Source organism: Colius striatus, chromosome 10, assembly GCF_028858725.1.
Source record: "Colius striatus isolate bColStr4 chromosome 10, bColStr4.1.hap1, whole genome shotgun sequence".
Lineage (NCBI taxonomy): Eukaryota > Metazoa > Chordata > Aves > Coliiformes > Coliidae > Colius > Colius striatus.
In genome coordinates, this window is record NC_084768.1 from 25,614,787 (window position 1) to 25,642,441 (window position 27,655).

The 27,655-nt window shown below is 42.4% G+C and overlaps 1 protein-coding gene across 1 annotated transcript in view; it reads left to right on the top strand.

Annotated features, from left to right (window-relative positions):
• The first annotated feature begins 341 nt into the window (after positions 1–341).
• Positions 342–27,655, top strand: part of LRP8 (LDL receptor related protein 8) — a 170,007-nt gene continuing 142,693 nt past the window's right edge. Inside the window, exons 1-2 of the mRNA XM_062003335.1 lie at positions 342–411; positions 1,238–1,357. Of these exons, the coding sequence (XP_061859319.1) occupies positions 342–411; positions 1,238–1,357 (190 nt within the window). The remainder of the gene's footprint in view (positions 412–1,237; positions 1,358–27,655) is intronic.

Here is a 27,655-nt window from a genome sequence, read left to right on the forward strand (position 1 = left end):
CGTCCTCCGTAGCCAGGCCTACAAGTGCCATCAGCGGAGCTTTGCCCGGAGCTTTCCGCGGCCGCGCCGAAGGAGGTGTGCCGCAGGCTCCTCTCTGGGTACGGCCCCTCCGGAGCTCGGCGCGGGCCGGGGGCCGCTCTCTGCGGGGGCAGCAGCAGGCGGCGGCCGGGGCCGTGGCGAGCGGCGGCGCGCGGGGCCCGCCCAGCGGGGCGCGTCACGGCGCGGCGGCGGCGCGCGGCGGGGCGGGGGCGGCGCCGGCCGCAATCGGCACGGGGCAGCGAGCGGCGCGCCGGCTGCGCGCACCCTGCACACGGCGCACTGCCACGGAGGGAGCGAGCACCATGTGCCGGCCAGCGCTCGCTCGGCTGCTGCTCCTCCAGCTGCTGCTGCTGAAGCTGCACATCGGCAAAGGTGGGTCCGGCGCGGCCCGGCGGCTCTCCCTCTCGGTGCCGGGGCGACCGCGGCTTGCGGCAAGTGCGCGCCTGGCCTCGGCGCTCCCGGGAAAGGGGGCGAGCGTCCTTCCCGCCTGGGCACCCAGGGGTGTGCGGCCGCGGGCACCCCCTCGCCGCAGTGCCCCGCGCGACGGTCAGGACCTCCGGAGGACCGAGCACGCTCGGGGTTTGTGACCTGCGGGGACCGCGATCGCTCTTGATGAGGGGGGCGAACGCAACCGACCGCTCATGACAGGAGCTGCCACCTTTAATCCCTTGCTGAGGAGATTTGTGCCTCATCAAAGCAGCGCTGTACCGTGTCTGCAAAGCAGATTTGCTCTGTGTCCTCCGCCCCCCCACCCCGCCTTCAACTTTAGTTGGGTCAGTTCCCTTTTCGTGGGACGGCGCCGGTACCCGTTTGCCCCCCGCGCGCCCAGATATCTGTGCGTTTTGTCCTGGTGACGAACGTGCAGGAAACCCCAGCATCAGTGTGCATTGTAATTTTTCTTTGTCTTTCGCATTTCAGTTTTAACCGCCTTCTTGTCTCAGGCTCCTTTTCTCACTGCCTTTTAAGCGACGAGGGGAAGCACGGAAACGGTACCTTTGATCCTTGCACAAAGCAGCTTCGGGATCGCCGCGCGTCTCCCGCTGAGCTGCTCTGCCCCGCCGAGCCCAGCCCCCACCCTCGGCCGGGGGCTCCCAGCGCCCATCCCCGCTTGTGCGCGACCGGGGCCGGGCGGGGAGGGGGTCGTGGGGTGCCCTCGCCCCAGGAGCACCCCAGTGACCCGCGGCCCCGTGTCTCGCAGGCGCCGGCAAGGAGTGCGAGGAGGATCAGTTCCAGTGCCGGAACGAGCGGTGCATCCCCGCCATCTGGAAATGCGATGAGGACGACGACTGCTCGGATAACAGCGACGAGGCGGATTGCCGTGAGTGTCCGTTCCCCGGCACGGTGGGGCGGGGAGCCGGGGCCCTCCCCGCGCCGAGCTGTAAGGGCGCGCTTCCCGGCTGCGCTGCGCCTCCTTTTTATGAATGAATGAATGAAGTCGCGCCGGCTCCGGCTCCGGCGCCGATTGGCTGCCGGGAGCAGCAGATCCATGACGCGGCTGCCGGGCCCGCCGCGAGCTGCGCACCGTGGGGTGCCGGCCGCCTCCGGGCTGACTCGGGCAGGGACACCGGAGGGTGCGGCGGAAGCGCTCTCCTGCGCATTCCTTTGCCCGCTCCTCTGCCCGCTCCCCTGCCAGCCGCCAGGTTACGCCCTCACCTCCAGCAACGTGTCTGCTCAGAGAGTCTAAAGCGAACAGCAAAGTTTGTGTCCTCAGGGAAGTTGGGAGAGATGTTTTACCCCGAGAAACCTCGTGGGCAGCATCAGCTCATGTGAAACGCTGCCTACTGTTAAGTGCCTTACAAGATGTGGGGTTGGTGTGTGAGTTTTGTGTTCAAATATACGTTTGCAGTCATGGTGAGGAGAAGGGAGATGAACAAGTAGCTCTGCATGGCAGTGTCAGTCATGTAACACTGACTGATTCCCTGGTAGTGTAAGGGAAGAGAGAGCAAGGAGATAGGTGCTTTCAGTCTGGAGAAGATGCCAATCTTACCCTCTGCTGTGATGTGACCATGGTGAATGTGTACTAAGTAAACTCTGAGTAGTTTGTAGGGTTGCACTGTTACCGCTTCTCATTGTGCTTACAGCTTCTGACAGCAAAGGAGAATTTGTCTCAACCATGGAGTGTCAAAAAGCATCTGTAAAAGAAGTTTTGGAGTCTAAATCTTAAAGAGATGTATAATTTTGAGTTTTAAGTTGCAAATATTGTAGCAAGTACCACATCTCTTGAGTTATCTTTCTAAGATAATATGTGAATTTGTATCAGGCAGTAATTCACCAAATGAACACCTTGATGTATCAAGATACTCCAGGGAGTGTATCAAGAAGAGTCCCTAGTTACCTTTTTAACAGCTTCACAGATAAATCTGTGCCAGGTGATACACAAAGGGAAGTCGAAGTAGATCAGTTTGAGAGCAAGGATTCCCAAACTTGTTAATAGGAAATGTCTTGATGTTATAACATAGACTATAGCATTTATTTCTGGTGCTGTTGTATTCAGAAGGCGTGATAGGCTTTATATATGCCTGAGTTTCTGATCAAAGGAGTTTGCAGCATCACTTAATTCAGATACAGAAATGGTTTGTTCAGGAATTATTTTGACACTAGTTAGAGGCAACTCAGATTTGGGATATTTCAAACTACAAAAGACTCACAGAATCACAGAATCTTGAGGGTTGGAAAGGACCTTGAAAGATCATCTAGTCCAACCCCCAAAGTTGGACTCTAGGAAGCCATGTCTGTCTTAGAACTAGCTTGGATTTGTGTGCAATCATGACTGGGCAAGTTTTCTCAGAAGCGTATGAGTTTCCAGAGACACAGTAATATGTGGAAGTGCTGGCAATCTCTGAGCAGGCTGATGATGGTGTTCTTGAAGCTGCCTATTTAAAAGTCCCTCTCTGCGTTGTTGTACAAAGGCTTGGTGAGCTGCAGCCATGCTTTTAGAACTGCTGTTTCAGAGGTTGGGATTGTGGCTGGAGTAGCATCTTGAGGAACAAATTCTGCACCCTGTTCTCCACATTGAAGAGTAGATTTGTGGCCTGAGCTCCTTGCCTAGCATGAGTGCATGGGTCAGTATCTGGGCTGCTTTTTTATTGTTCCCCTTTCCTTGTGATGTGCCTTCTAAGTAAGCATTGTGTCAGATGAGAGAGTGTAAAGCAACATCCTGTTGAATATCAGCTCTGTATGAATTGTGCTGTGTTGCAATGGTTAGATGGATAATTGCATCTGATTTAGTTTTATTTCAGAGGTGTTTTACACTTACTGGGTTTGGGGGTGGTAAAAATGGGATGGCTAGGTTGTAGCAGAATGGTGACTTCTGAGATGTTAGGATAAAGAAGTTTTGGATGTGGAGCCATCAGGAAGAGTTCTTCACTTTAATCTGAATGTGCCATTTATTATTGGCTGGGGAGTTCACTACAGAAATTACTGATGGATTGTTAATTTCCTGATGGACTGCTGTTTCACCAAGCTGCTTGAAAGCATTTTCACATACATTATTCTTGCTTTTATTGTTCAGAACACTGTTTTCTTTTAAAAATGCATACCACTTTTCAGCATATGTAATGACAAGGCAAAAACACAGTCTCAAATTACAGCTTGCAATATCATCATCTGCACTATGCGTGATTCACACAATGAGGACAGGGCTCCAGGGCAGTTTGGAACATGATTTTTTAGATGCTTTTTACTCCTGCCCTGTACAAGTAAATGATGCTTTTTCCTCTCAGGAAACTCAAGACTGAATTTTATAACCCGTTTCAGAGGATGTTTGTGGATACACTGTCATCAAGACTTTTTCTTAACAGTATAGCAGCAACATTATAAAACACCAAAGCTGTTTTTATAGTGGGAAAAATGTCCATTTTTTGAGGCACAATGTTTTTGCAAAGGATCACTCACTGCTGAGATACTCAGAGTGTGGGTTACTGGCTTTCGTCTACGTCTTCTCATGATGGGTGGACAATGCAGAGCCAGGTGAGCCTTGGGGCCTGCAAACTGTGTGCACTGTGTGTCTGCTGCTGTGTGACATGTCACCCAGAATGAAAAATCCTAGAGAACTGATTTGATGGGGGAGTGGCTCTTGCAGACTTTTTGCCCAGTTTTGCAAGTTTCTTCATGCTTGCCACTGCAGCCAGCAGAAAACAAGAAATAATTGCAAATTCCAGCCAACCACAATATATTTGATACAAAATAAGAGCTCGTACTTGGTAGTTGTATTTTATAGGATTTTATTTTTCTGCTGCAAGTAGGTCTCATATTTCAGGTCCTAACTCAGACCTGAACGCAGATTAAAGATTGCAAGACTTCTGCTTAAATGTTTCACTGTTGATTTATTCTTCAATGTGGCAAAGAGTATAGTTGCCAAAAGGAAGCAGTAGCTTAACCAATTTCCTAAAATGAAACACAAGCTGCAAGGCCACTTCAGCTTTGTGGTATCTGCCTACAGGGGGACACAGCTAAAAGTAGCATCACTATTTCTCTTTTAAAGCTCTGTTTCCCATCTTTGTGTCAGGACCCTTCCTGTGGTGTTGCTTTCTGGTGAGTACTCTTTATTGGGATATTTTATATTGGATGGGATTCAGACTGCCTTCAGTATGATACACAGTCTGAAGGGAGATACTGTTTCAAAGATGTTCCTACATGTCCAGAATTCAGGGTAAACACTTGTCATCAGCAAAATTCCCCCTACCTCCGCCTTTGCCTTGCCTTGAGGCCACAGTATATGACTGTGTAGCTGAGATATGCTTTTCTTGCTATCAGGAGGAGGAAAGTCTCCTGTTCTGCTGGCTTGATGCACAGAGAATCTGCAGAGACTTTGACTCCTGCTGCCTATGCAGAAGCCCGGAAGCAGCCTGATACTCTCCTTGCTTTTATGTCCAAATTTCAATAGAGATGGAGTTTTAAAAGAAAAATATATTAAAAGCCTATTTGAGAACCTATTTGAGAACCTATTTGAGAACCACAGGATCCACAAAATCTGGATCCTGTGAAGAGTTAAATATGTCTTGACTGGCTTTGAAATGCAGGAGTGTAATGGTGTGCCACGCTTGCAGGTTTTGGGATGCAACAAAGTGAGACAGCAGACAGTCACAATTGCCATATATCTCCTATAACTTTTTTGTCCTCCATTATTTGTTGCTCCAATTTTTCATCATGTTCAGTGTTGAGACTGAACATTTTCTGTGCTGAGTGACAGCTGCATGTTATCTGGCGATGCCTGCATGTCTTCAGTATGTGCACATCGCCATGTGAAGAGTTGTAGGTTTCCGTGACACATCCATGGTCACATGATCTTGATTTTGTCAGTGGCAGTTTGGGAGTTGTGTGGTCAGCTTGCATGCTCATCCCAAAACTGGAATCATTGGGAACTGGGCTGCAGAGACACTGGGCTTGGTTGCTTACCTGTGTGCCTGTTGCCTGCCTGTCCTGGTTGGTACTGTGGTGATGTGCAAACTAGATTCAAAATCAGCTTACTGATCAATTTTGTTCCACAATGAATGTAGTTATTTGCTTATCTTATTTTGTTGTTGTTATCTGTTCTGTGAAAAATAATTTATGTATTTTGGGGGTTTAGGTGATCTTACCTGTGCTGCATCTTTTATGAGAAAATAAAGTATAAGGTACATGTAGAAAACATGCCCTTTTCCATTTCCCTATTTCCTTGCACATTTGCTTGAGGAGTTTTATTATCTCTAGATACAAACTGCTTTCTAAAAGGTGATGTTTTTCCATCCCTCCTGCTCAAGGTCTGGGAAAGCAAGGGAGAACTGGAATAGCACTGTTGAAAAGATAGAGGAGGAAACTCAGGGGCATGCGGTATGCACTGGGACATCTCCTATGACAAGGAAGAGCAGTGGATTTTATGGAGTGCTGCTGTGCTATAGCAAGAAATCACATGGGTTGCTCTAGATACAGGTACAAGCTGTGGTCTGAAATAGTTTCCTGAGGTCAAGGAGAATGGTGAAATTGAAAATAATGATTAAAGTCAAGAAGGAAATTATGAAAGTGCCCATCAAAACTGACAGTGACTTGATTTCATTGTCAAAGAGCTCTGAGCTGTTGTTTCAGAGGATATAAAAATATACATTTTGAGCTAAAGTAGGCAGTCTTCATCCAGAGCTTTTTAATGTACAAAAAGATAAACCAAAAGTCAATATAGACCAACTCCTTTTTGTCTGCAGTGTTACAGACCCGGGAGTGGGACAGGTTTGAAGTGTGTTTTCTTATTTGTTTATGTTAGAATGGAAGATACATAGGATAATTTAGTATTGTCAGAAAATGCTTAGGGATTGATTCAAATGAACAAAGAACTGTTACAAGACTGGAGGAACCTAGAACTCAGATAGGTAATGCTAGAAAGAATGAGTTTTCTTGACTTTGTTATCCCCTAAAGGACCACTAAACTCTCTATAATGCCTGAAAACATCTGGCAATGATTGATTTCCTTAGCTGTTTCTAATAGAGCAGACACCCAGCTTTTGTTTCTGCTAGCTTTTTTAATGGCACCAGGATTTTAATTCCCTGTCAAGTTTATCATGTATTTGGTGTGCCTCAGAGACTGTGACGCTGTATTAGAGATGCGTTTGTGGTAGCCTTGATTTGGTGTGAAGTTGTCCTGGTCCTTGTATTGTTGCTTCTCTGATGGCCTTTTCCTCTCTACAAACTTTCCCATTTACCCACAGCTTTTCCTTGGTAATTTCAAACATATTCTCAAAGAATGTCACTGTTCAGCTCTGCTCTTCTGTGTCATTACATGCTTTATAAAATGCCATAAGATGTCAATTTATCTTTCTTTGCTTTGTGCAGGAGAACAAATCAGTAAGCTGAGTTTGAGTGATGGGGATGAAGATTTGTGTTGCCTTGTATTTTCTTATATGGTACCATGTCTGTGATAGAAACACAGACTGACTCCAGTGTGCTCTGCTTCCAGAGCAGACAGGTGGTTCTAGCCAAAGGGAAGCCTGCACTGTTTTATGGCGGGTGTGCAGTAAGTGGTGAAAATGCCGAGTGTAATTTTCCTGACTCTCTATTTCCTGTTTAAATTATTAACATTTAGATATTCATAAGGGAAAGGAAGGGGGCAGAAGGCCCTGTGATAAAAATTAATGCAGATTTTCTGCTCTGTGAAAAATTTTGGCTGAAATACAAGAGATAACAGCCTGATTAGACTTCAAAAATTATATTAATGCTGTAAGCTAGTTGAAAAATAAAAACTAAGCCCATCCAAACTGAAATATTTTTAAAAGGCAGATTTTAACCTAAGAGAAGCCAGAAGTTTTTTAAAGTGTGGGTGTGAGCTCTATCTCCAATGTTCTGTGAGTGAGATGCACTCTGTCTTGTGCTAATAATGATGCACTGGTAGATTCTGATTCTGTTCCTGGCGAGGAGCATGTACTTTTTCCCCAGAGCTGAGGCTGATCTGGCAACCTTATGCCTTGTTATTCCTGAAGAGGTTTATAAACAGTGTTTACAAGTCTTCTGCAGGTAGGAGCTGGCCCAGAGTGACTTGTGATTGAACAAGCAGTCAGCAGCAGAGCCAAGGACAGAAATGAGGTCTCCTACCTACCGGTCCGGTCCCTAATAAGCACAACCATATTTCTTACTGCAGAGGTACCTGTTAGAGTAGTGGAAGTGTTTAATTTTTTTTCTCCAGGTTTGCTGGCTTTTTCCAGTGTAAACTAAGGCCTGGCATTCAGTTTAACCTTCCAGTTAATGCCAAAAGCAAGCATTAGAAACTAGGAGAGAACGGGATTTATAGTTGGCTTAGAGTAAGGCTAGTAGCCTTTGGGCTGCAGCCATCCAAAGTGAGCTTCATTGCCAATTACATTTTGTTTAGCTCATCTGTTTCTGATACATCAATATTATTTTTGCATTATTAATATTTATTAAATGTTTGAGAGCATGTGTGGCACTGTACCAGGACCAGAGCAGGCAGGGACTTGGTTTCCATGGCAGCAGGAGCACAGTCCTGTACTTGCAGAACTAGAAGGGCTCTTTCTGGCAACTGCTCTCTGTGCTGTGATTACTTTTTCTATTTAAAGATAGATATATAATTTAAAGTCTAATTTATTAGTGCTGCAGAGTCTTGTCCATCCTGGGTGAGAATTTTGCCTGCTGTAAGTGTCTTTATCTTTTCTGCAGTTCTAGCTTGCTTTCTGTAGCTTCTGTGGGTGTGATTTCTTTTACTTGCAAAATATTGAAAGAGGGGAAGAGTGTGTTTAGAATTCATTGAAATAGATGGAAATTTTCTCTTGATTTGGGTTAAGTTTGAAATGTTGCTGTAGACTTCTCTCCCTTTCCAAGCAGCCTATAGCACAACTTCATAAAAAAAAATTGTTGAAGAAACTAGTGTGTACAACTGACAGTAAACTCTCAGCTGTACTTTTTCCTCATTTAGATAAGTGCTTCAATTCCAGGTTTTAATTTTGCTTTGTATTTGATCTGGCCTTTTTTGTACTTTTTTTCATGCTTCTTTCCTAGACACCACATTGTGGTGATGTTTTCCTTTATTTCAAAGGGTGAATTAAATTTTCTGTTGATGACAAGTCTTTCTTCAGCAGTGCATTACCTGGTAGCAATTTTCTGTCTATTTTTGCTTTCTATGTTTAAAGTTGATGTGATTAATTTCTTTGGTGGCTTTTCAATCTTTTCCTATTTTTGTTGATCTAGATGAGTAAGGTTGTAGGTAGCTTTCCAGATGTGGGGCATGGGTCTCCTACCAGCTGTTTGGCTTGCTGATCTAGCAGTGATTGTATATCAGGAAATGTTGCTGGATTTGCTGGACTTTATCCATCCATGTGATGCTACTCTGGGTGATGCAGGGAGTAGTTCAAAGCATAAAAATCATCAGTAGCAGGAGTAGTGAATGTGCTCGCACTAAGAATTTCAGATGCAATCTTACAACTCTTCCTGTTCTCCATCCTGAATCATAATTGCATCTATGCAGCTAGTTATAAACAGAGAGAAATGTCCCAGTTTCTTTGATAACAAATGTCAGCATTGACTGATATAGGCCAAGAAATATACCTCCTGTTTCTATAATTGTGTCGTTCTATTCTTGTTAGTGTAGTTGTGTTTTGCTGATTACACATTTGTCATCCAGTGCCTGGTTAGCAGTTTAACTTTCTATACATCTTCACTATAGAAGTAGTCTAAATATTATCTATGGATGTGAAAACCGATGCTGAGAGAAGTTATCCTTTGCCCAAGGCTGTAAAGTGAGCCAGTAACTTATTGTGAACATTATTGACTCGTGATGAATGTCCCAAATTTCTTGTTTTCTGGTCCATTATCACATTGTTTTACACAGATAATGGTATTCTGTGGATTAAATGACTGCTCAGGGGTTTAGCCTTTGTCTTTGTCATATATATATATACCATTTGAAAACTATTCAGAAAAATCCCAGTGTTGAGAACTCAGTGTTTCAAAATGTTAGTGTTGGGTCAAATGCAAGAAATATTTCAAATGGATCACTTCTTGTGTTTATTATCAGACACACACAATACAAGCATTTGAGGGAGAACGGGGTGCTTGTTTTGCTTTTCAAAATGGATTTATTTCTTTTTGTACATTCTAACATATCCTACAGAGCAGAAGAGCACAGCCTAAACACAGGCAGTTACCACTGCAGCCACCTCTTCAGCTGGCCAAAGTCCCAATTTTGAGACCGCACAAGAAAATTTTGTAATTGCTGAAGAGGCTCTTTCCATTTCATGAGGGGACTGTGACTCTCCAGACCTCCTTTACCTCCATGCCCATACCTTGCTGTTATCTGAGCACTAACTTTTGAAGCAGTTTATAACTAGTGGACCCTTGCCTTGGTAAATTGTGACATATCCTTGATTGGCAAGAACCAAGATGACCAGGGAAGTTTAATTTGCTGTTACATATTTTTATTGATGCCTGGCTTTCCCTTCTTCCTTTCTTATGTAAAACAATGAAGGTACAATTTAGATCTCACAACTCTTATGTTTGGCAGAAAAGAAATCATCTTGTGCAGCTTGATACAGCAGGGCTGTATCATAGAATCATAGAATGGTAGGGGTGTCCTTACCTTGGTGGCAATAACAGGCAGTCATTTAACTTAGCTGGGTACTACTGTGTGATCCTGCTGGGCTTGTTCTACAGTTTACAAGGGGGTAACCTGTATGGGCACAGTTCCTTGGTAGATGATAAATAATGAGTTTCAAAGGGAAGCTCTGGAACAATCTCTGCCAGGGTCACATTGGTGTATTCAAACTGCACACCTTACTTCAAGGTTTTGCTCTTTGCTGGATGATTGCTGTTCCTCTTTACACAAGAGCTCTTTAACACAGAATTTTGTCCTGTTTTTCATAAAATAATGTGTCATGTACGTTTACTCAAGATGCCAATGCATGTTGATCCCTCAAGTGAAATAAGGATTAAGAAGCTGTTTTGACAGGTGCTGAAAAGAATCATATCCGTCCAGTTCTTGACTAGAGGGGCTCTAATCGTGGCATGGCACTTCAAAGAGTGTGAGTGTGGAGCAGGGGAGAAGTCTCGGGGCCTGTGATATGAATCCAGGCACCCTCTTCTAGAGGGAAATTATAAATAACCTGATTGATTTCTGTTCATGGTTGTGAATGTGTGTCTGAACAATGTGAAGCCTTCCCCAGGCTTGCATACAGCATCTCATTGCCTTGCTAGAGTCCTTTTCATTCAAGTTCTTCCATGCAAGTTTAGCCATTAATTCTCTTGGGGCTGTTTCGCAGAGTGCATGTCCTCAACAGCCATGCACAAAGCTTTTGTTAACACCTCTCGCTCAGGCACTGAAGGAGACTCTGCAAAGCTTGGCAGAGAGAAGCAGGCATTTCTTCACATTTGATTATGTATGCAGGCATGTGAATGCTGCCAGCCTTATTTTGTTCAAATACTTGTAGAAAGGAGTAATAGCTCCTGCTCAAATTCTATTCTTCAGCTGGCTAGAGGCTGCTAAGTTCACCCATCTCTGTTCAGTTCATTTGCTGTATTTTTAAACTTTGAGACTCAAGCTGCTAGGATGACAGTTCTGGAGAAGACTGGAGCTGATGTGGAGCTTCACACCTACCTTCTCTTGACTCCAATGCACAGCAGTTGTACACCAAATTGTTAAGCATACTATGAAGTGTATTGGCAAACAATAACCTGGAAGATGTGTGTTTACTGAACAAAAGCCATCACCTGTCACTGGGGAGTTCTGATCCTCCAGATTTCAAGGTCAAGACTGAGATATTCAGCACCATGGGAAATGTTGCATTCCTGCAGCAAGAGTCAGATTTGTGCTGTCTGATGTCTACAGGGTCCTCGATTTACAGGGTTGTTGCCCTGGCAGCTTAATCTCTGTCCTCTCAGCACACTGTAGCAGGGTTTCAAGAAAACCTGAAATCAAAATATCCTTTTAAGAGACTGTTACTTTCCTTCCTTCTCAGTGCAAGCTGGATAGCTGTCAGTGAGTTGTCCATAACAGGAAGGGTTGAGCGGTGATCTCTGTTACTAACAGGTTTCTTTTCTGTACCATGTTGTGCAGGCTTCATTAGCATATTACAAGGTTAATTTTAGCGTGCAAAAAAGATGCTTCTCTGGCAGTGAAAACCACAGAGGGGGAGGAAGGCAGCCAAGTACAGGACCTAATTTGCCCCCTTCCCACAAGACTTTATTTATTTTTTGCTTTCTGTGGGGGAGTGTGAGTTTGAATGTGGCATTAGAAACATATTCAATGACTGGTTTAGGACCTAATCTTGATGTATTGTTTTGAATAGGCTTTTCCCCTTGCTACTTGTTTTTACTGAAGTCTTGTGGAATTAGGTTTCCCGAGGGAAAGAACGAGCCTGATGAGGCCTAGAGCAGCAAACTGAAATTCCCTAAATATTTGTGGGCACTTTTTGTGACTGTGACACACCTGAAAGGTGGTGTTGTCTCTCTCAGCTGGTTGGAGTGAATTTCCTGTTGGTGAAGCTTTTTGGTGCATCATCGTGACCTTTAACATAGAAAAAGGGCATGTGGAGATGTCATTTCCCAAAGTAATCAGTTGAGATCGTCTGCTACAGGTTTTTTTTCCTCTCTGCTTTTATAATAGCAAAAATTTTTATGGCAGTTTGACGTGTGAGAATGATGCAGGTTTCACTGTCTTACATTAGATAAATTCTCATCAATAGATGGGAAGAAGAAGACTCATACCTGTTAGTGCTTTCTGTGCATGAGACATTTCTCATTGGATATTAATTGATAGATGGAGGATCTCCTTTCATTCTGAAGTGTCAGATATCAAAATATTAAACAATGAGTATCTTGGGATTTGTGGAAGATGTTTGCTGTGCATTCTGCTCTAATTAAATGCTACATTTGATAAAGTTTCCTTATTACTTTAATCTATGGACAGCACCATTCCCAGATGCTGAAATTTGAAGAGAACATCTCGTCTGCATCGTGGCTCAGCTTGATCTCGCTGCTGCAGAAGTCTCTGAGGAAATGGTGATCTATTATTTCAGATTGCTGACTAACAACTTTGCCCTGTAGCTTCATAGCACAGGCCTTCTCTCTGCTGACATGCCTCTGAGGTTGACATCTCTTAGCTGGAAAAAAACTGCAGCTGTGAATCCAGAAAGGCTAAAAAGAGACGGGTTTTTGTAGGCCATAAGGTTCTGCTGAGAGAAGTGTGCTGGTCAGCCTCACTGCACCTGTGAGGCTGTACACATGAAGCCATGATTGCAGAGGCCTCTCCAGCCTATGCAGGGCCACTGTCTCCCATCCAGGCAGTTTCACCTTATGTACACTTTATCTCCTGAGGTGAGCCTTGTGAAATAACTGTGAAGGGAATGTGCTGGATAAAACATTACAATTTTTCAGTGATGTTTCAAGGATTCTTTTGTCCTTGGTGGTTATAGTCACAGCTGACAATGAGGAACCTTTCCAAACTCAAAAATCAATGGTTTCAGTCTTGTTTCCGTCACCAAAAAAAATATTTCTACAGCAGTTTTCACTAGGGTATTACTTTGTTTTCTTTTCATCTCAAGAAGTGCATGGAACTCTATCATGGAACTACAAAAAAATCAAGGTTCAGTCCTGGTCTGTAATGAGTGCTTTGTAATGGTACAGATTGAAGGGGTTTCTGCAGTACACAGATGGTAATAATAGTGTGCAGGAAGAAAAGCAGTCTTGCTGAGGTGATACCAGGTTTGACTCCTTCACAGTTGTCAGTTTCCACCTAGTTATGTGCAGGGTAGACTTGATGAGGTGGGCAGCAATTTCTGGGCTTGGACCACTGTTTTGTTCCAAGTGAAGATTAACTCGTTTGTAATTCTGACTTGGAAAGTACGGTTTCATTCTGTTCCTGATCTCGTGCATTCCCCAGCTACATCATTGTGTGAGGACTTGCCTCAGGCAAGCCATGAAAATAGAAACCATCCATATTTTATTGACCATTCAGTCTATATCCAGTACTTCTGTTGCATGTATTCTCCAGTGTTTTACTGAAGAGAAGATCAACCACAGGCGTTATTTTAGCTTACAATATCCAGAGTTGAAGAAAGATCTTGCGTTCAATTTGGAGACTGTAAAGTTGCCTCCTCACCTGCTGGTAAGCTGATTAGTCACCATTTACAGCCCTGCTTTTTTTTTTGTGGAAAGGGCTCATTCCCTCAGATGGTGTATTTTTCCTATTGCTAAAGCAAATTCTTTGTGTGGTAAGGCTCCGGTGTCTTTGTGTTTTTGGAGCAGAAAGACCAAGAGTTCTCCGTGTGGTATAAGTGCAGTGTAAAGGTCTGAACTGGACCACAGGAAGGCTGAAAGAACAGGAAATCACAAAGGTTGGCATAATGTTTAAATTGTATTGAGAGCCCACTTGCACCAAGGAAATCCTCACGGTCTCTTTGACTTGTCAGTTCCTCTGGTGGTCACCCTGCTCTAGACAACAAGCATACCATCAGTTTTGTCCAGGCTTGGCCCACGGTTTGCAGCCCTATCTGTCACAGCAGGAATGGAGCTGAGGGAAATGAGCAGCATTTCCCAATCCCACAGTGGGGATGGCTATATGGAGGCTGTGCTCCTACCGCTGCTGCTACTGCTACCCACGTGCAGGGCAGATGTGCAGGCTTTGCTCCTACCACTGCTTGGGTTGAGTATCCCTACTCAGAGCTCCTCATCCTTTCTGACAGTCTTGTATCTGTCTTGGAAAGCCTCAATATTATTGCTTTCATCCACTTGCTTATGGAAAAAACCTTGAGTTCATGTTCTGGTTTAGATATTGTGCAATACATTCAACTGACAAAAAAGCCTAAACCCCCCCCACCAGATTCTGAACCTGCAGGGTATTAAATTACATAGCAGAACTCTTGGCAAGTTAAAAGCAAGTTTATTGTTGTCGTTTGAGTATTTAGTGAGTCATTGTATACCTCTGTAATTCTGTTACATCAGTATTGTAACTTACATCCTGCTTTTCCCGTACTCATTCCTCAGATAATATTAATAGTGTTTGCCTGTAATACATAGATAATAAACCACTTTTAGAGTGTTAGATTTTTAGTTTGACTGTAGAAAATGGCCATGCAGAATTGCCCAATGCAAGCAGACACTCTACATGTTTATCCCTGACGTGCACTTGTTCATCATCATAAGTGCATGATCTTGATGGAGATTTGTTTTGATGAGCTTTTGCCAGGTTGCTGTTTTGTTTAAACAACATCATGCCTGGATAAGTGAGTCAAACTGTCTTGCCGTCTCTCCTTCAGAAGAGCAGATAACTGTGGTTCAGTCCTCTTGAAATCTACTGTATTGCAAAGTTTTTCTAGAAGTAAAACTTCTCTAGAGAGTAAAAATTCACTTTCAAAGGTCCTTATATCAGAGGAGGTTGCTTACAAAGGCTTCACACAGCCTCTGGGGACAACATTCAGGGACTGTGTTATCACGGAACATGCAGTGAAGCCAGGCCTGCTGAAAGGTGACAAAGCAGCCTCTGGTTGTGGGACTTGGGTACTTTGGACAGTAACGTCTGGACAGTAACGTCCCTGGAAAGATGCCTTCCTGTACAGAGAGCTTGTAGTGTAGCCTTACCTGATTGGGCTCAGACACTGGAAAACAAGGAAGCCTAAAGAGAAATAAAATGCCACTGGGGCTGAGAATGACACCCATGTGCAGGTCTGGGGAGACAGCTGTAAACTCAAACGTGCTGGAACTTTGTGATTTTAATAAATGGAGCTTCTGATGCCAGTTGAGAAAATACATTCTGTGGAGAACCCATAAAGGGCAGAAAAGAGGAAGTGATGGGGAAAGGCAAGCTGAAAGCTTGATAAAAAATGTCCATGTTTCAATAGGCTCTGTGGCAGTCTCTTCCCTCCTCACCCAAAGAAACTGTGTAAACATAACCTCAGATGTCATCAGAGGAAGTCATCCTCTGGAAATGAGGAGCTGTGCTCAGGCCTGTTAATTCTTTAGCCTCAGACTGCTGACAGTAATTGTGGTGGTGTGTTCTGCATCACTCAGACCTCACCAGTTCTTCGGCAGTGGATAACTCCCCTCCAGCATCAGATGATGGTAGTTTGATCCCAACTATCATGCTGTAAAGGTGAGTGGCTTTTTCCATCTCATGACCAAGTCTGATGGGGTGACAGCACAGTTACTGAAACGCGCCAAGCAGCAGATATACAACAGAAAAGCAGAAGGCCTTTGCATTGATTTATTTTTGCTGTGGAATGGGCTTTGCATACAGAAAACAAACGATTGCTGTTACTGCAGAGAACTGGAAGGATGCAAACGTATGTCAGTAAGGTGTTTTTCTGCTGCAATAAGAAGCAACAGGAAAATAAAAATGACTACCTTACCTGTTTTGACTATTAGTGGGGCAGATAGGCCTCAAAAGTAAGTGCCCTATTTTTAAAAATGAGAACAAGAAGTCTCATTATAGTCATGAAGAGATGCAGGGTAGTTAGCTCTATTAAAATGTGGGCTATTTATTTAGTCAGGAGCAGAAGGGACTTGATATAAAATATCTTTTTATTTTATATTAGTGCCTTTCTAAGTTTGCACTGACAAGCTCCTTTAACTCTCAGTTTCCCAATTTACCTACTTGCAAGATGGGGAAATGGTTTGGCTTTATTTTTGTAAAATAGTACTGTGGATAAATGGTCAAAAGCGTAGAATAAGAGCTTGGTGTTTCTATCTAGTTAAATGCATGTGCTTGAAAACAAAATCAGCAAATTGGCATTTGGTCAAGAGAAGCAGCTTTCAAGTTTAGAGGGATGGACTTCTGAATCCAATAAGAATATTGAATGCAACCCAGATGGCATCCTGGAGGGAAGTTTCGTGGCATCAATTAGCTTGTAGGTGACCATGCTTCTAGCCAACTGTGAGTTATCTGGCAGCTTGCCATTTGACAGTTAGTGAAAATTCAGGAGCAATAAGATGAAGTAGAGTTCCCGAGAGACAAAGAGAAAGATGTCTTCACTTGATAAAAGAAATTTGAGGATATTGTTCCTTAAATTATTTAAGCTATCAGCTTTTATATAGCTGCAGATCTCAGCCTCATTTATATATATTTCTTTGCCACATTTGCATAAAGAAGATCAGTTAAACTTCTCTCAAAATTCACATGTAATTTGTTCTCAGGAAGCAATGTGCAGGTAAAAGGGCCACCAACAGCTGGGCTAGTGCGCTTCTAGCTATGAGAAGGTGAGCTTAATTTAATATTTCCTTCTGGAAATTTTGTTCTCATCTAGATTTTAGGACTTCTGTATTTCTACTGCAGGCTGAGGCTAAATGAAATTGTTACACTCTGGACTCCAAAGCTGCCACCAGATCCCTGAAAAACTGGGCTGAATTATAGTGGATTTTAGTACCCCAGTTTCATATCATCCCACTGAAAACTGACTCTAAAGAGCAGTAAGAGTAAACACTTGTTATGGGACAACTGTGGGAATGTGACTTATGTGGTATTAAAATGAAGAGAGATCAGTTTTTACAGAACGTGCATCATCTGACAGAAATGGTTCTGCATGGCTTTTTTTTTTTTTGTAAAGCTCATTTTAAAAGGACTTTAAAAAATCATCTCCATGTCTCAGGTGCTAACATTTTAGATGGCTTTTACATCTGTGCAATGAGGAATAATTAGGTTTGTAGAGCAGATGTTCTGGAAGCCTGCACTGCAGTACGCCTGTCTGTTTTTGGCTACAAAGATTTACTCCTGGGTGCACTTGTTTTCTTTCTGTATAGGAGAATGCCAAATTCCCAGGCAGTCTTCTGTATCCAATGAGGACTTTAAGATCTCATACCAGATTTAATCAGTAAATGCTTCACTAAGAGCTTTAGAAAGGAACAGTTTTGCTCTTAAGAATTTATTTCTTCTGCTGAATACTGAGTTTTTACTCTGCACTGAAATGTGTGGTGGCTTTTTCAAAATGAGCAGAAGTGTTTGCAAAGAAGTAATGATGGTGAGATTTTTCTTTGTGTTCTCCTGAGGCATAACCGTTTCAAAAAAAGAAGTCCCCAGGGAAAGTAGAATTGTAGCATTATCCTCAGATTGCATTCTCTTGTGTACTACCTTGTGCTGTACTGTCTATTGGAGGAAGAAATGGGATTTTGTAAATAGCCAGATAGGAACAAGGATGCAGATTGTGAATACAGTTGTATGCTAAGAGTGACCTAGGAGTAGCTTTGTAAATTACAGATATGCTAAGAGTGACCTAGGAGTAGCTTTGTAAATTACAGAATGTTCTTTGTGGCACTTCTTGGTCTGAAGATGTGATTTTGCACAGGTTTATCACATCACACAAGGCTACATGCTTCTCGCAGAGTAGCTGTTTTGAAAAAAGCTGTGTTCTGCTCTTGAAAAGCATGAAATACTAAATGCAGGTAGCCCCTTCCCCCCCCAAATGCCATCTGACTTTTTGCTGAACAGATAACACTATATGCAGATGTATTTTCCCTCATCATTTCATCAGCTATGCCTGTTTTTCATACTCAAGGGCTTAGGCAGCTGATGTTCTGCCTTTCAAAGGCCACCAATTTGCTTCCATTCCAGAGGGGGCAGGTCTCTTTCAAACATGACTTTGCTAGGTCATTCCTTCTGGCATTAGTCCAATACAGCACACAGTTGTTTTCACAACTTCAGAAAGATGTGGTATGAGAAACAACCATAGCTTCAAGGAAAGGCCTGGAGGCTCAGCACTAAAAAACCAAAAAACTTTCAAAGCTTTTTATTCAGAGGAGTATGTGTATGGGGGGAAAAAGTGATGTCGTGGGAGATCTCTGTGGGTTATGCCTTCAACTGTGAATCAGAAGTCAACACTAGTTTCTTGGTTCCATCTTCCTGCTACAGAGTTGGGGCCAGTTTGCACAGAATTGCAACATATCTCATCTCTAGTTTGAAGTCAGTGGAAATTGCATGGATTTCTTTGATTGAGTTCTTGTGTTTCACAGTGACTACTGAAGAAAGGAACTTGGGCATTTTTCAAGCAAAGCCAAAGCAAAATGTTATTTTTAGATCTGTTGTTTAAAAATGCTTACTGAAAGAGCTTACTCTCTCTGCTTTGCATAAGAATGAACCTGGCAATCAGATTCTTATGTAAATAAAACTTGCTGCTCACTCAATCAATATTTTGTTCTTTTCTTGGCACATGTTTAATAAATTAATGGAAGAGCTGGTTAGTTTTCACAATTAATGCTGATCTTGAGACAGCAGTCACAATTTTAAGAGTCACTCAAAATCCAAGCCTGCAAAGTCCTGATCAGAGAAGTGTGTTCTTTCTCCAGAGGTCACATTGTCAGGGCTCTCATCTCTTCTGAGGATTTTAATTTTCAGATCACTTCTGGCAGAATCACGTTTGAGAGCTGCACGTTTCTCCTGTTTAAATACTGCAATAATTAGGAAGATATCATTACAACTGAGTCATCTGAGTGACTTTCCTCTCATCCTCAATACAGGATAAATCCTCCTTGTGCCCAATGCACAGAAAGGTTCAATTCCTTCTTCTCCATTATTCCACTAGTTTATGCCATGATCTATCAGCTGGTGTGAAAGAGAGGGTTGCTGTGCTTATACAATTTATGTTGCTGGCAAAGTTCAAAATCTGTTTCATTTTTCCCTTGATTCTTTCCAAAGAATCCCTCCAAAGTGTTCTAATATCTTGTCAAGGCTGTGCTCCAGAGATGCTGGATGAACTGTCAAAACCTGAAGCGCTACAGAGCTTCCCGTATGCAGTGGCAGCTGCTGCAAGGAGGAGAAGGAACAGTGCACAGTTCCCTTCTGCTAGCAACAGCAGGAAGATGTTGTAACGGGCACTGTAGTACTTTAGTACCTGCTGGGACAGTTTATTTTGGTTTTATCTCTGAGGCAGAAAAGACTCAACAAGCTGTAAGGCACTTAAAATTTGGAAACTTGTCTGCTGATCATCAGCACTGAGAGCTTAACTGCAAATCCAACGCAGCCAAAGGCATCTGAGGCTAACACAGTGATTTTGAATGCATTGGGATGTTTCCAGAGACAAAGTCGTTAGTCTTTGGAGTAGAAAAGATCTTGATTCAATCTTGGGGCCCTCGATGGTGTTGTAGTGTTGATATGTTACTGGTCAATATAAGAAGTTCTCTGAGCACCCTGGGGCCTGTCTGAAAGCATAAAGTCTTTGTTGCACATCAACGCGGAGATAATCTTTTCACAAATTAGCAAAGAAATTGTCTGTTTGAGTGTCTGCTTTCCTTGTAGGTTTGAAATTCAGTCCTGGATCTTTCATACTCAGTTTAAGTCTATTCTTAACTTTTGGTGGCTTTGTTTGTTTTGTCCATGTATTCTTTCAGCTCACACTTGTCAAAATTGGTGACTGGAGTTTAAGCAGGAGGTAATTATTAAAGAAAACTGCAGTTGGAGTTACAGAACAAGCCTTTCCATAAGCACTCAGGTGAACTAAATCTGAGCTACATACTTTTGTCCTCTATCTACATTTTCACCCTCCTAGCCCCAGCAGTCAGCCTGATTTCTGTGATCTGCTTGATCTCAAGAGATTATTAAAAGCCAGGTACTCTGTGTAAAGCTATGGATACACTGACTGGGTTGTCAGTGCATTGCTAGCTGCCACCAAACAGGATGTGTGTGCAGGATGAGATTTGCTTTCCTTCAGCAAGGATAGTAATTAAGAGCTGTTTCACACAGGCTGTCATTGTCTGAATCTTAATAAAGTTCCTATAAAGATATCATCTTTGAGACCTATACTTTGTTTTCAGACTTGATTCAAATTAATCAGCTGGTTTCATTACTGGATATCTAAAAGACCTGTAAGACAGAAAACCAGCAAGATCACATAATCATAGTGTCTTTAAGTACAACTATACAGACTGGACTTCTGCTTAACTGGAGTTGCAGCTTTGTCTCTTGTCAGTACCAGGGGTAAGTTACAGCTACAGAACACAGACATCTAGTGGCTGAACACCATACTGCGAATGGAGGTGCTGCTGGAGGATCCTGGCTCCGTGGGGATGCCATACAGGAAAAGATATTTCCAAAATATGAGACCTATCAATGCGCACAGCTCCAGAATAATGAAGAATCTGACTCAATTCCTGGGTGCAGCTGGTTCCCCTCTGTAGAGTGGGAATCTGCAGAAATCCCCTGTAATATCCAGGAAGCTGGAAGGTTGCCAGTGGGAGCAGATTAATTGCTTACATTGTTGATATTTGTTATAGAGAAGTAGATGGGTAAGTTCAGGGCTTAAGGTCACTGTGAGAAATGCAGTTCAGAATCAGGGGAAGGCAATCAGGTTTTGGCTTGAGGTATTAATTGGCTTACATGGTTGCTGCAGATACCGCTGTATTCTTAATCTTTCTATAGAGTAGAGACATACTTTTTGCCCTGATTTGATCTCATATGATATTTAGTCCTCATAATATACATTTTTACATACACAAATATACATTTTCAATGTCTATGTGGTTGAAATTTTGCTTATCTCTGAAGTGTGGTTTTTCCACATTGGCTCAATAGCCAACAGCCAGACTGCTGTGAGGTGGTCCAGGCTTGACTTTGTTCAAGTTTGGATAGAGAAGCTTTTAGGCTGTTTCTGGCCTTAATCCTGGAATATTTGCCTCGAGGCTCAGACTTGATGTCTCTGACACTCTTCTGGCATCAGAGGCTTTGCCCTGGCTATCAAATTGGTACCAAGTCTTAGGCTTGGAACTGTTCTATTGAACTACCTTATTCCTCTGTAAAGACTAGATTTCTTTAATTTGATTCTGTTAATCTGAATTTCCTCCCAGCAGTCTGATTTCTTTAAACTGATTTTTCTTCTCTTTCCTGTGCAACAGAGAGTCGTAGGGCCACAGTGCTGGCCAGGATGAGTAAGCTGTAGGTAGAGAGGATCTCTGTATAATGGTGTACCTTTTGTTCCTGGTTGTGTAAATCGCTGAACACTTCCTCCTTTTCTGTCGGGCTGACAGAGCTCTTAAGTTCAAATGACTAAACTCAAGCCTTGGGCACAAGCCTTTGCATTTTAATCTGTTTTAGGTGTTTAGTTTAGACTGGAAAAAGCTTGTGTGATTTCTTGTAGTAGGAATTAAAGGTGAAAATGGTAATTCCAAGGATGAGTCAAGTATATTCATGGAGTTTTTTGTTGACCTGCAGATGCAGTCTGGTGTTCATGAAATGTCAGAGGTTGGTATTAGCCCTAAGCAAGAAGGCCCTTTATGCACTGAAAGGCCTCAGTGAAGTCTCCTGGAAGTCTTCTGGTCTTTAGAAATCTGCAAGATGAGTCTGTCTCCTGCAGTAAAAGCAATTCAGGGATATGGGGAGTTTTGACACTTGGATTCTGTGATACAGATGTGTTAAGAATATCTAATCAGCACAGCAAAGGGGAGAAGAATATAGGGATGGTAAAATTGCAATCATCTCAGAAAATAAGCATGTGTGGAACTCTGATTTCACTGCTGGAGGACAAAAAGCAGTAAGAATATACAACAGAAAATCCAGTTGTACTTGAATCTGAAATGGAAGCCCCTGGTAGTTAAAGGCTCTAGGCCGTAAGTTTTGTAAAAAGGCCAGACTGGTAGTAGTGTTGGGTAGCTTGGGTCCAGGACTGTGCCTGCCTGCTGCTAGGCTCCCATCTAAGGAGGCTGCTAACTCCATGCTGGGATTTCTGGTATCTGTCAGAGCTGAAATGTGTTCATTAAAGGAGATGGTGCAGGTGTCAGACGTCCACATGCAGGGTTGTCACAGTCTGGTTATTCTGCAAAGATTAGTTCCTTTATTGACTTTTTGCTGAAGATTGGCATGTATTTCCTAAAGAAAATCTGGACACGCAGCCCTAAAAATAGCCAAAGACAACTGGCTTCTGAGTAGTTTGCAGCCAGTCTGTGGCCTTAAAGGAAACAAATCTGTTCATGAGCTTCTGGTGAATCAATCCAATATGTGACTCTGTCCAGTCTTTTACATGTTCTCTTAGCCCAAAGTTCACAAAATCACTGAAAGTGCAACATCTCTTTTAAATTCAGGTAGGATTTAGTAGGTCAGTGTGGTACTGTACCCTGTGCTGGATATGCCTGCTCTGAGTAAAACCCACACTGGGATTTAGGATAAGCAACCTCTATTAGCCCATGACTTGGTCTAAGCTGTCAAACAATTGAAGGTCTGCTGGACTGGACTGTGTTCACAAAATTGTGATGTGTCCACGTAATCAATGAGAACAATCCACTGGACTCAGCATGTGCACACACATGAATAGGACTGATGGTGTTATAACTCACTGTCCTGTTACAGGTCTGCATAGCAGGGAAAGGTAATAAATAGTGGTATGTACAGTGAGACGTAGAGGGGCACATCATTTGCTATGTCTGTATCTACTAGCTTTTAGAACAAGTATGTCTCCAACAGAGTAGGAAAGACTGTGATGTGATAGCAGAGCTTTCAGTGAATTGAGGTTAAGGTGCTTCTCTGCTTTGCAGAAATTGGTTTGTCCTTGGGTTAGACTGCATTTTTATGTGACATTGGAAAAATGGCTTAACCTCTCTGGGCATTGTTGCTTAAAATGGAAATGTCAATATTCTTTCCATCCTTTGTGGGCTATCACGGAATTAATGGATAAAAATTGCTCTATAAAGTGTAAGCATCATTTACAATGTATTTTGTCTTGTTTACTTGAAAAGCAGCTGGGCTACCTTGAAGTGTCACACCTGCCAAGACTGTGAGAGGGTACCTACTATGTTTGCCTGAGTCGAGATAACCCCAAAACTAAGATTATGTATACATTCTTGAGATTGGTTTAGAAACATATTTTAAGCAGGGTTAGTGCTTGAAGTTTGATGTAGTGAAGAAGTTCACTTTCTCTAATGGACTCTAAGCTCCACACTTTAAACAACTGCTTAGGAAGTTGACAGTATAGACACTGACAACCATAGCCATCGTGAGCAAACCTGGGTAGGCAGAAGAAGACAAAACAGATTATCGTACTTCCAAATAACCCATCTCCTGCTTTATTTGTTTAATTCCTTGAATCTTTGTCTTTAGCCTCCTATTTTTAAGGAAACTCTTCCTGTGCATTTTCATTATAATGACAATATTTTAAATTACAAGAAGTGTAATATCTAGCTTTTATGGTGAAAAGAGCCTTAATATGAAAAATAACAAACTGTTGCAAATAAGATGTTTTAAAGGGAAGGTAATTCAGATTACTCCAGGTAAGAAGGAGCAGCATGCACATGATCAGGTACTGAAGATCAGATGATGTACTAGCTTTTCCCTGTGATGTTTCTTCCCCCACCTCCAACATGCACATATAAGACAATATTTAGGTTTAGAGTCTTTAGAATGGACGGGAAAAAAGTAATCTTGAATTCTGATCAAGATTATCTCTTTCTTTATGCACATGTGCATAGATGTCAGTAGTTAAGAAGTTAGTTAATTAGAAGTTCTTCCCTGGAATGGTTGTAACTGGAACAGGTTACCCAGAGAGGTTGTGGGTGCCCCATCCCTGGAAGTGTGCAAGGCCAGGTTGGATGTGGCTTTAAGCAGCCTGGTCTAGTGGAAGGTGTCCCTGCCCATGGCAGTTGCAATGGACCTGGATTATCTTTAAGGTCTCTTCGAATGCAAACCATTCTATGATTCTGTGAAGTGAGATCAAGCACAAAGATCCATTGTCTTGTAGGAGAGGGATACAATAAAAACAGAACAAATGTCTTAGTGTATCAGTCCATGTCCTTGTCTCTGTGACCCTTCGCTATTTCTTCTTCAAGCCTCTTCGATGTATTGGTAGAACCATGGTTTCTCACTATTGGAAAAACTATGTGGCAAACAAATACAGTGTGTCTCCAGCTGCGATTGGCCACGACTCTCTGAGATTGTGAAGAGCTTGTTGAGGTTTGCCTAGGTCTCAGAAGAACAACAGGGAAGAGTTGGGGCAGGAAAGAGTCAGTAGCCAGCAGTGTCGTCTTAGGCCAGTCACTGTCATCGCAAGCCCTTTGCACTAAGCCTGGAGGAAGATCTTGGGGTGTTCATTTTGATACCTTAAGCCACCACGGCTGTCTGCTTTTGTTAGCAGGCTTCCCTGTTACCCCGTAATCCCTTCAGACACTTGACTTTGTCTGCTTTTCTGCCTAGATGTTGGGGGGTGTTAGGAAGTTCTTGTTTCAGAGGCAGTTGTGGTCTTTGAATGCAACTTTTTAATGTGACAAAAAGGAAGCAGAAAGGCAGAAATAGCATGCTGTGCTGTTTATTGCTTGATTTATTTGTGGCCACGTCTGTCACACAGATGCCAACGCATTTTATCTTCACTTACAATAGCACAGAATGTTTTACCTGGATTGATATACAGTCCCAGGCCGGACAGGGGAGTTCCACAGGTAGATTTTTCTTAGCATATAGTTTGTTACTATGATATTTTTAATTTTCTCTTTCTTTTTTAACCCTTGCTTCCCTCTGTGAACTGAAGTTGTTTTGTAAAGCTGTGCATGTTCTCAGTGCACAGTTGGGATAATTAATAGTAGTTGCTAGCGACTCTTGGCTTCTGTGCGATCTTCCCTCAATAGTGCCTCTGAGAACACCTTGTGTTTGGATCAGTGGTTTTAAAAAGAGTAGTAAGAACTGCATGGAAGACAAATCAAACAGGCCTCTTTCACAGCAATCTGTTTTTAAAAATTACTTTTGAATGCCTAGAAATGATTTTTAATCTGAGAACAGAACATACAAATATTTAACATTTCCTGAACCCTTGTTAATCTTATTTTCTAATTTTTTTTCTTAGTGGTGGAAAAGTTTTGCTCACAGAAATTAGTCATCAGTGGGTTATTCCAGGGGTTGTGGAGGATATGCAGGACCTGTCAGAGCAAGTCTGCTACAGGAGCTCTTCGTCATTATTCTGTCCTGTGAAGAACCTGGTCTGGGGGGCTTAAAGGGATGAGACCAGAAGGCAGTTAGAAAACCATCAGTGAAAGTTGCTTCCTAATCTCCTTCAGTGATTAACTTAGGCTCTGGACTGAAGATATTATATCCCATTAAAACTAGAATTCCCATTTTTAAAAGCCCAATGAATGTACTAGGGTCAAGATAATTGTCTAATTTCTTCATTTCTGCAGGAACCTCCTCCTTCCTCTCTTCCCAAATCTCAAGGATATGTGGTTGTGTTTTCTACCAGAAATCTGTATATTTTAAATCTTTCACTGCTTGATTTGTGGCTCTTCAGCTTCCTAGTGTATCATGATCTGTCCATTATAAGAGCCTGCAGAGTTCCTAGTTTCCTCTTCTTTCTGTGTCATTTACTTTATTAAAATACTTTCCCATGCCTTCTCTTCTTCATCTCCTCTTTATGTTAAGCAGCTCAGGCTCGCTGGAGGAAATGAGAAGATAGATGAGTTGCAATTTTCTGTGGGATACTTAGCCTGTGAACTTAAATTTTCAAAGCCTTTGTTCTGGTACATTTTGTGAGCAATGCACTCTCTTAAATAAAGGTATGTAGATGTAAAGGAAAAATATTTCCCCTCTTTACATGCAATTTTTGGAACATACTGATTCTTGTATGTTATTTCTCAGAAAAATGTCTTGTGGGTCTCAAGTATCTAATTTATTTTTTTAAAAAAGCCAGGTGGGGCTCTTCTGATCATGCAGAACATTCCAAGAGCATTGTGTTTTCTTTTTGTTAAACAGGAATACCCTTCTAGCAAGTGGAAGAAACCCAAGCCTCAGTAGTGTTGCACTGTAATCATGACTTGCAAATTTGCATGTGTCACCTTGTCTGGTGCAAAGCTTACCGACTTTCTAGGAGACTTCCGTCCTGAAGAGCTTGAAATCAAAAGTAGCAGGTTTTCCTTAAGCATTGTACACACACTCAAAAGTAAAGAACACAGTACTAGGAGTGTGTGTGCCTTTGTATGGCAAGTAAATAAGTTATGTGTTCCTGCAATATCAAGTTTTCATCGACAGACTTGGTTGTGTCTGAGCCATTGATTATTTGAGTCCTGGAGTTATAGGTGGGAACATGATATATTTGATATTACCCTAAATAATCTTGGTAATGGTTTGATTTTTCCCTCTGGTGAATGTCTCACGCTGACTTTGTTGACTTATATTTTGGGAGAGAAAAGTAACGAAGTAGTCTGAAGAGTGTTTGTAGAATCCCTGTGAAGGCATTGCTAGGAAAGCATGAAAAGAATAAAAAAAGTAATGAAGCCATAATAATCTGGGTGAGGTTTTTGCTCCATTTTTCTTCCCTGTCCTCTGTTGTGCAGTCATACTATGGAAAAATGAAATGAGAATTTGGTTATGGGTGAACAGCTGCAGAAATAAATTCTCAGGAAGGGCAGATTGTTCATGTGTGTAAAAAAACATGTGGCCAGGACGTCTCCAAAACTTTGCTTCCCAGATAAAAGCTCATTGAAGTACATACCTGCTCCCTGATGTTAGGGCTTGCTTTTACAGGTATCAGCTTCCGTTACCACTTACATTTAAGAGCAGACTGTAGAGTTTCAGGATGCCTCTGTGTTGACATTATTCTTGTATTAATTAGCAGATAGCCCTCAGTCTGGATGTATGTGGTTTTCAGTGTCTGTCTCTCTGACTTCACTTGTTTATCTTGAATTTAAATGAGAATTCAATATATAATCAAAACCTAAAACCTGCTAAGGGCTGACACAGCACCAGTATCTGCATTAGCTCTTCTCCTGGTCCGACTGCCCGGTATATAAGAAGCTACATGAATATTAATGCATTCCTGATGACTAGCAGCTTGGTTTACTCTTCTCTTTCATCTTCTGCAGTGAAGTATAAGCTTTCTGGCTGGGTCATTAATAAAACAGCTAGTGGGTGATTTATTTCACCCTAAGTACTAGTTGGCCATTGTGTCTCCAATGTCAGTAGTGAATGGCTTTTCTGCTGTTGTCATGGTCTCCTCCTTAGTAATCACAAGGATCTGGGAGAATGCAAAGGACTAGTATCATGGGGAACTTGCTCACCACACGTCTTCTCCTATTGTTCTCATTGTGCCGTTTTCAACTAAACGTGAATCCTCTTTTCCTGGGAGACACCAAGACTGCCGAGGCATTTCAGTAAGAATGCAGGGACCTTGTCACATCCCTTGTGGTACAGGGCACATTAGACTGCTGTAGCCAGTACAAAAGAATATGTGTATTTTTTCCAGACTGATGAAGATAGATGGTTTCT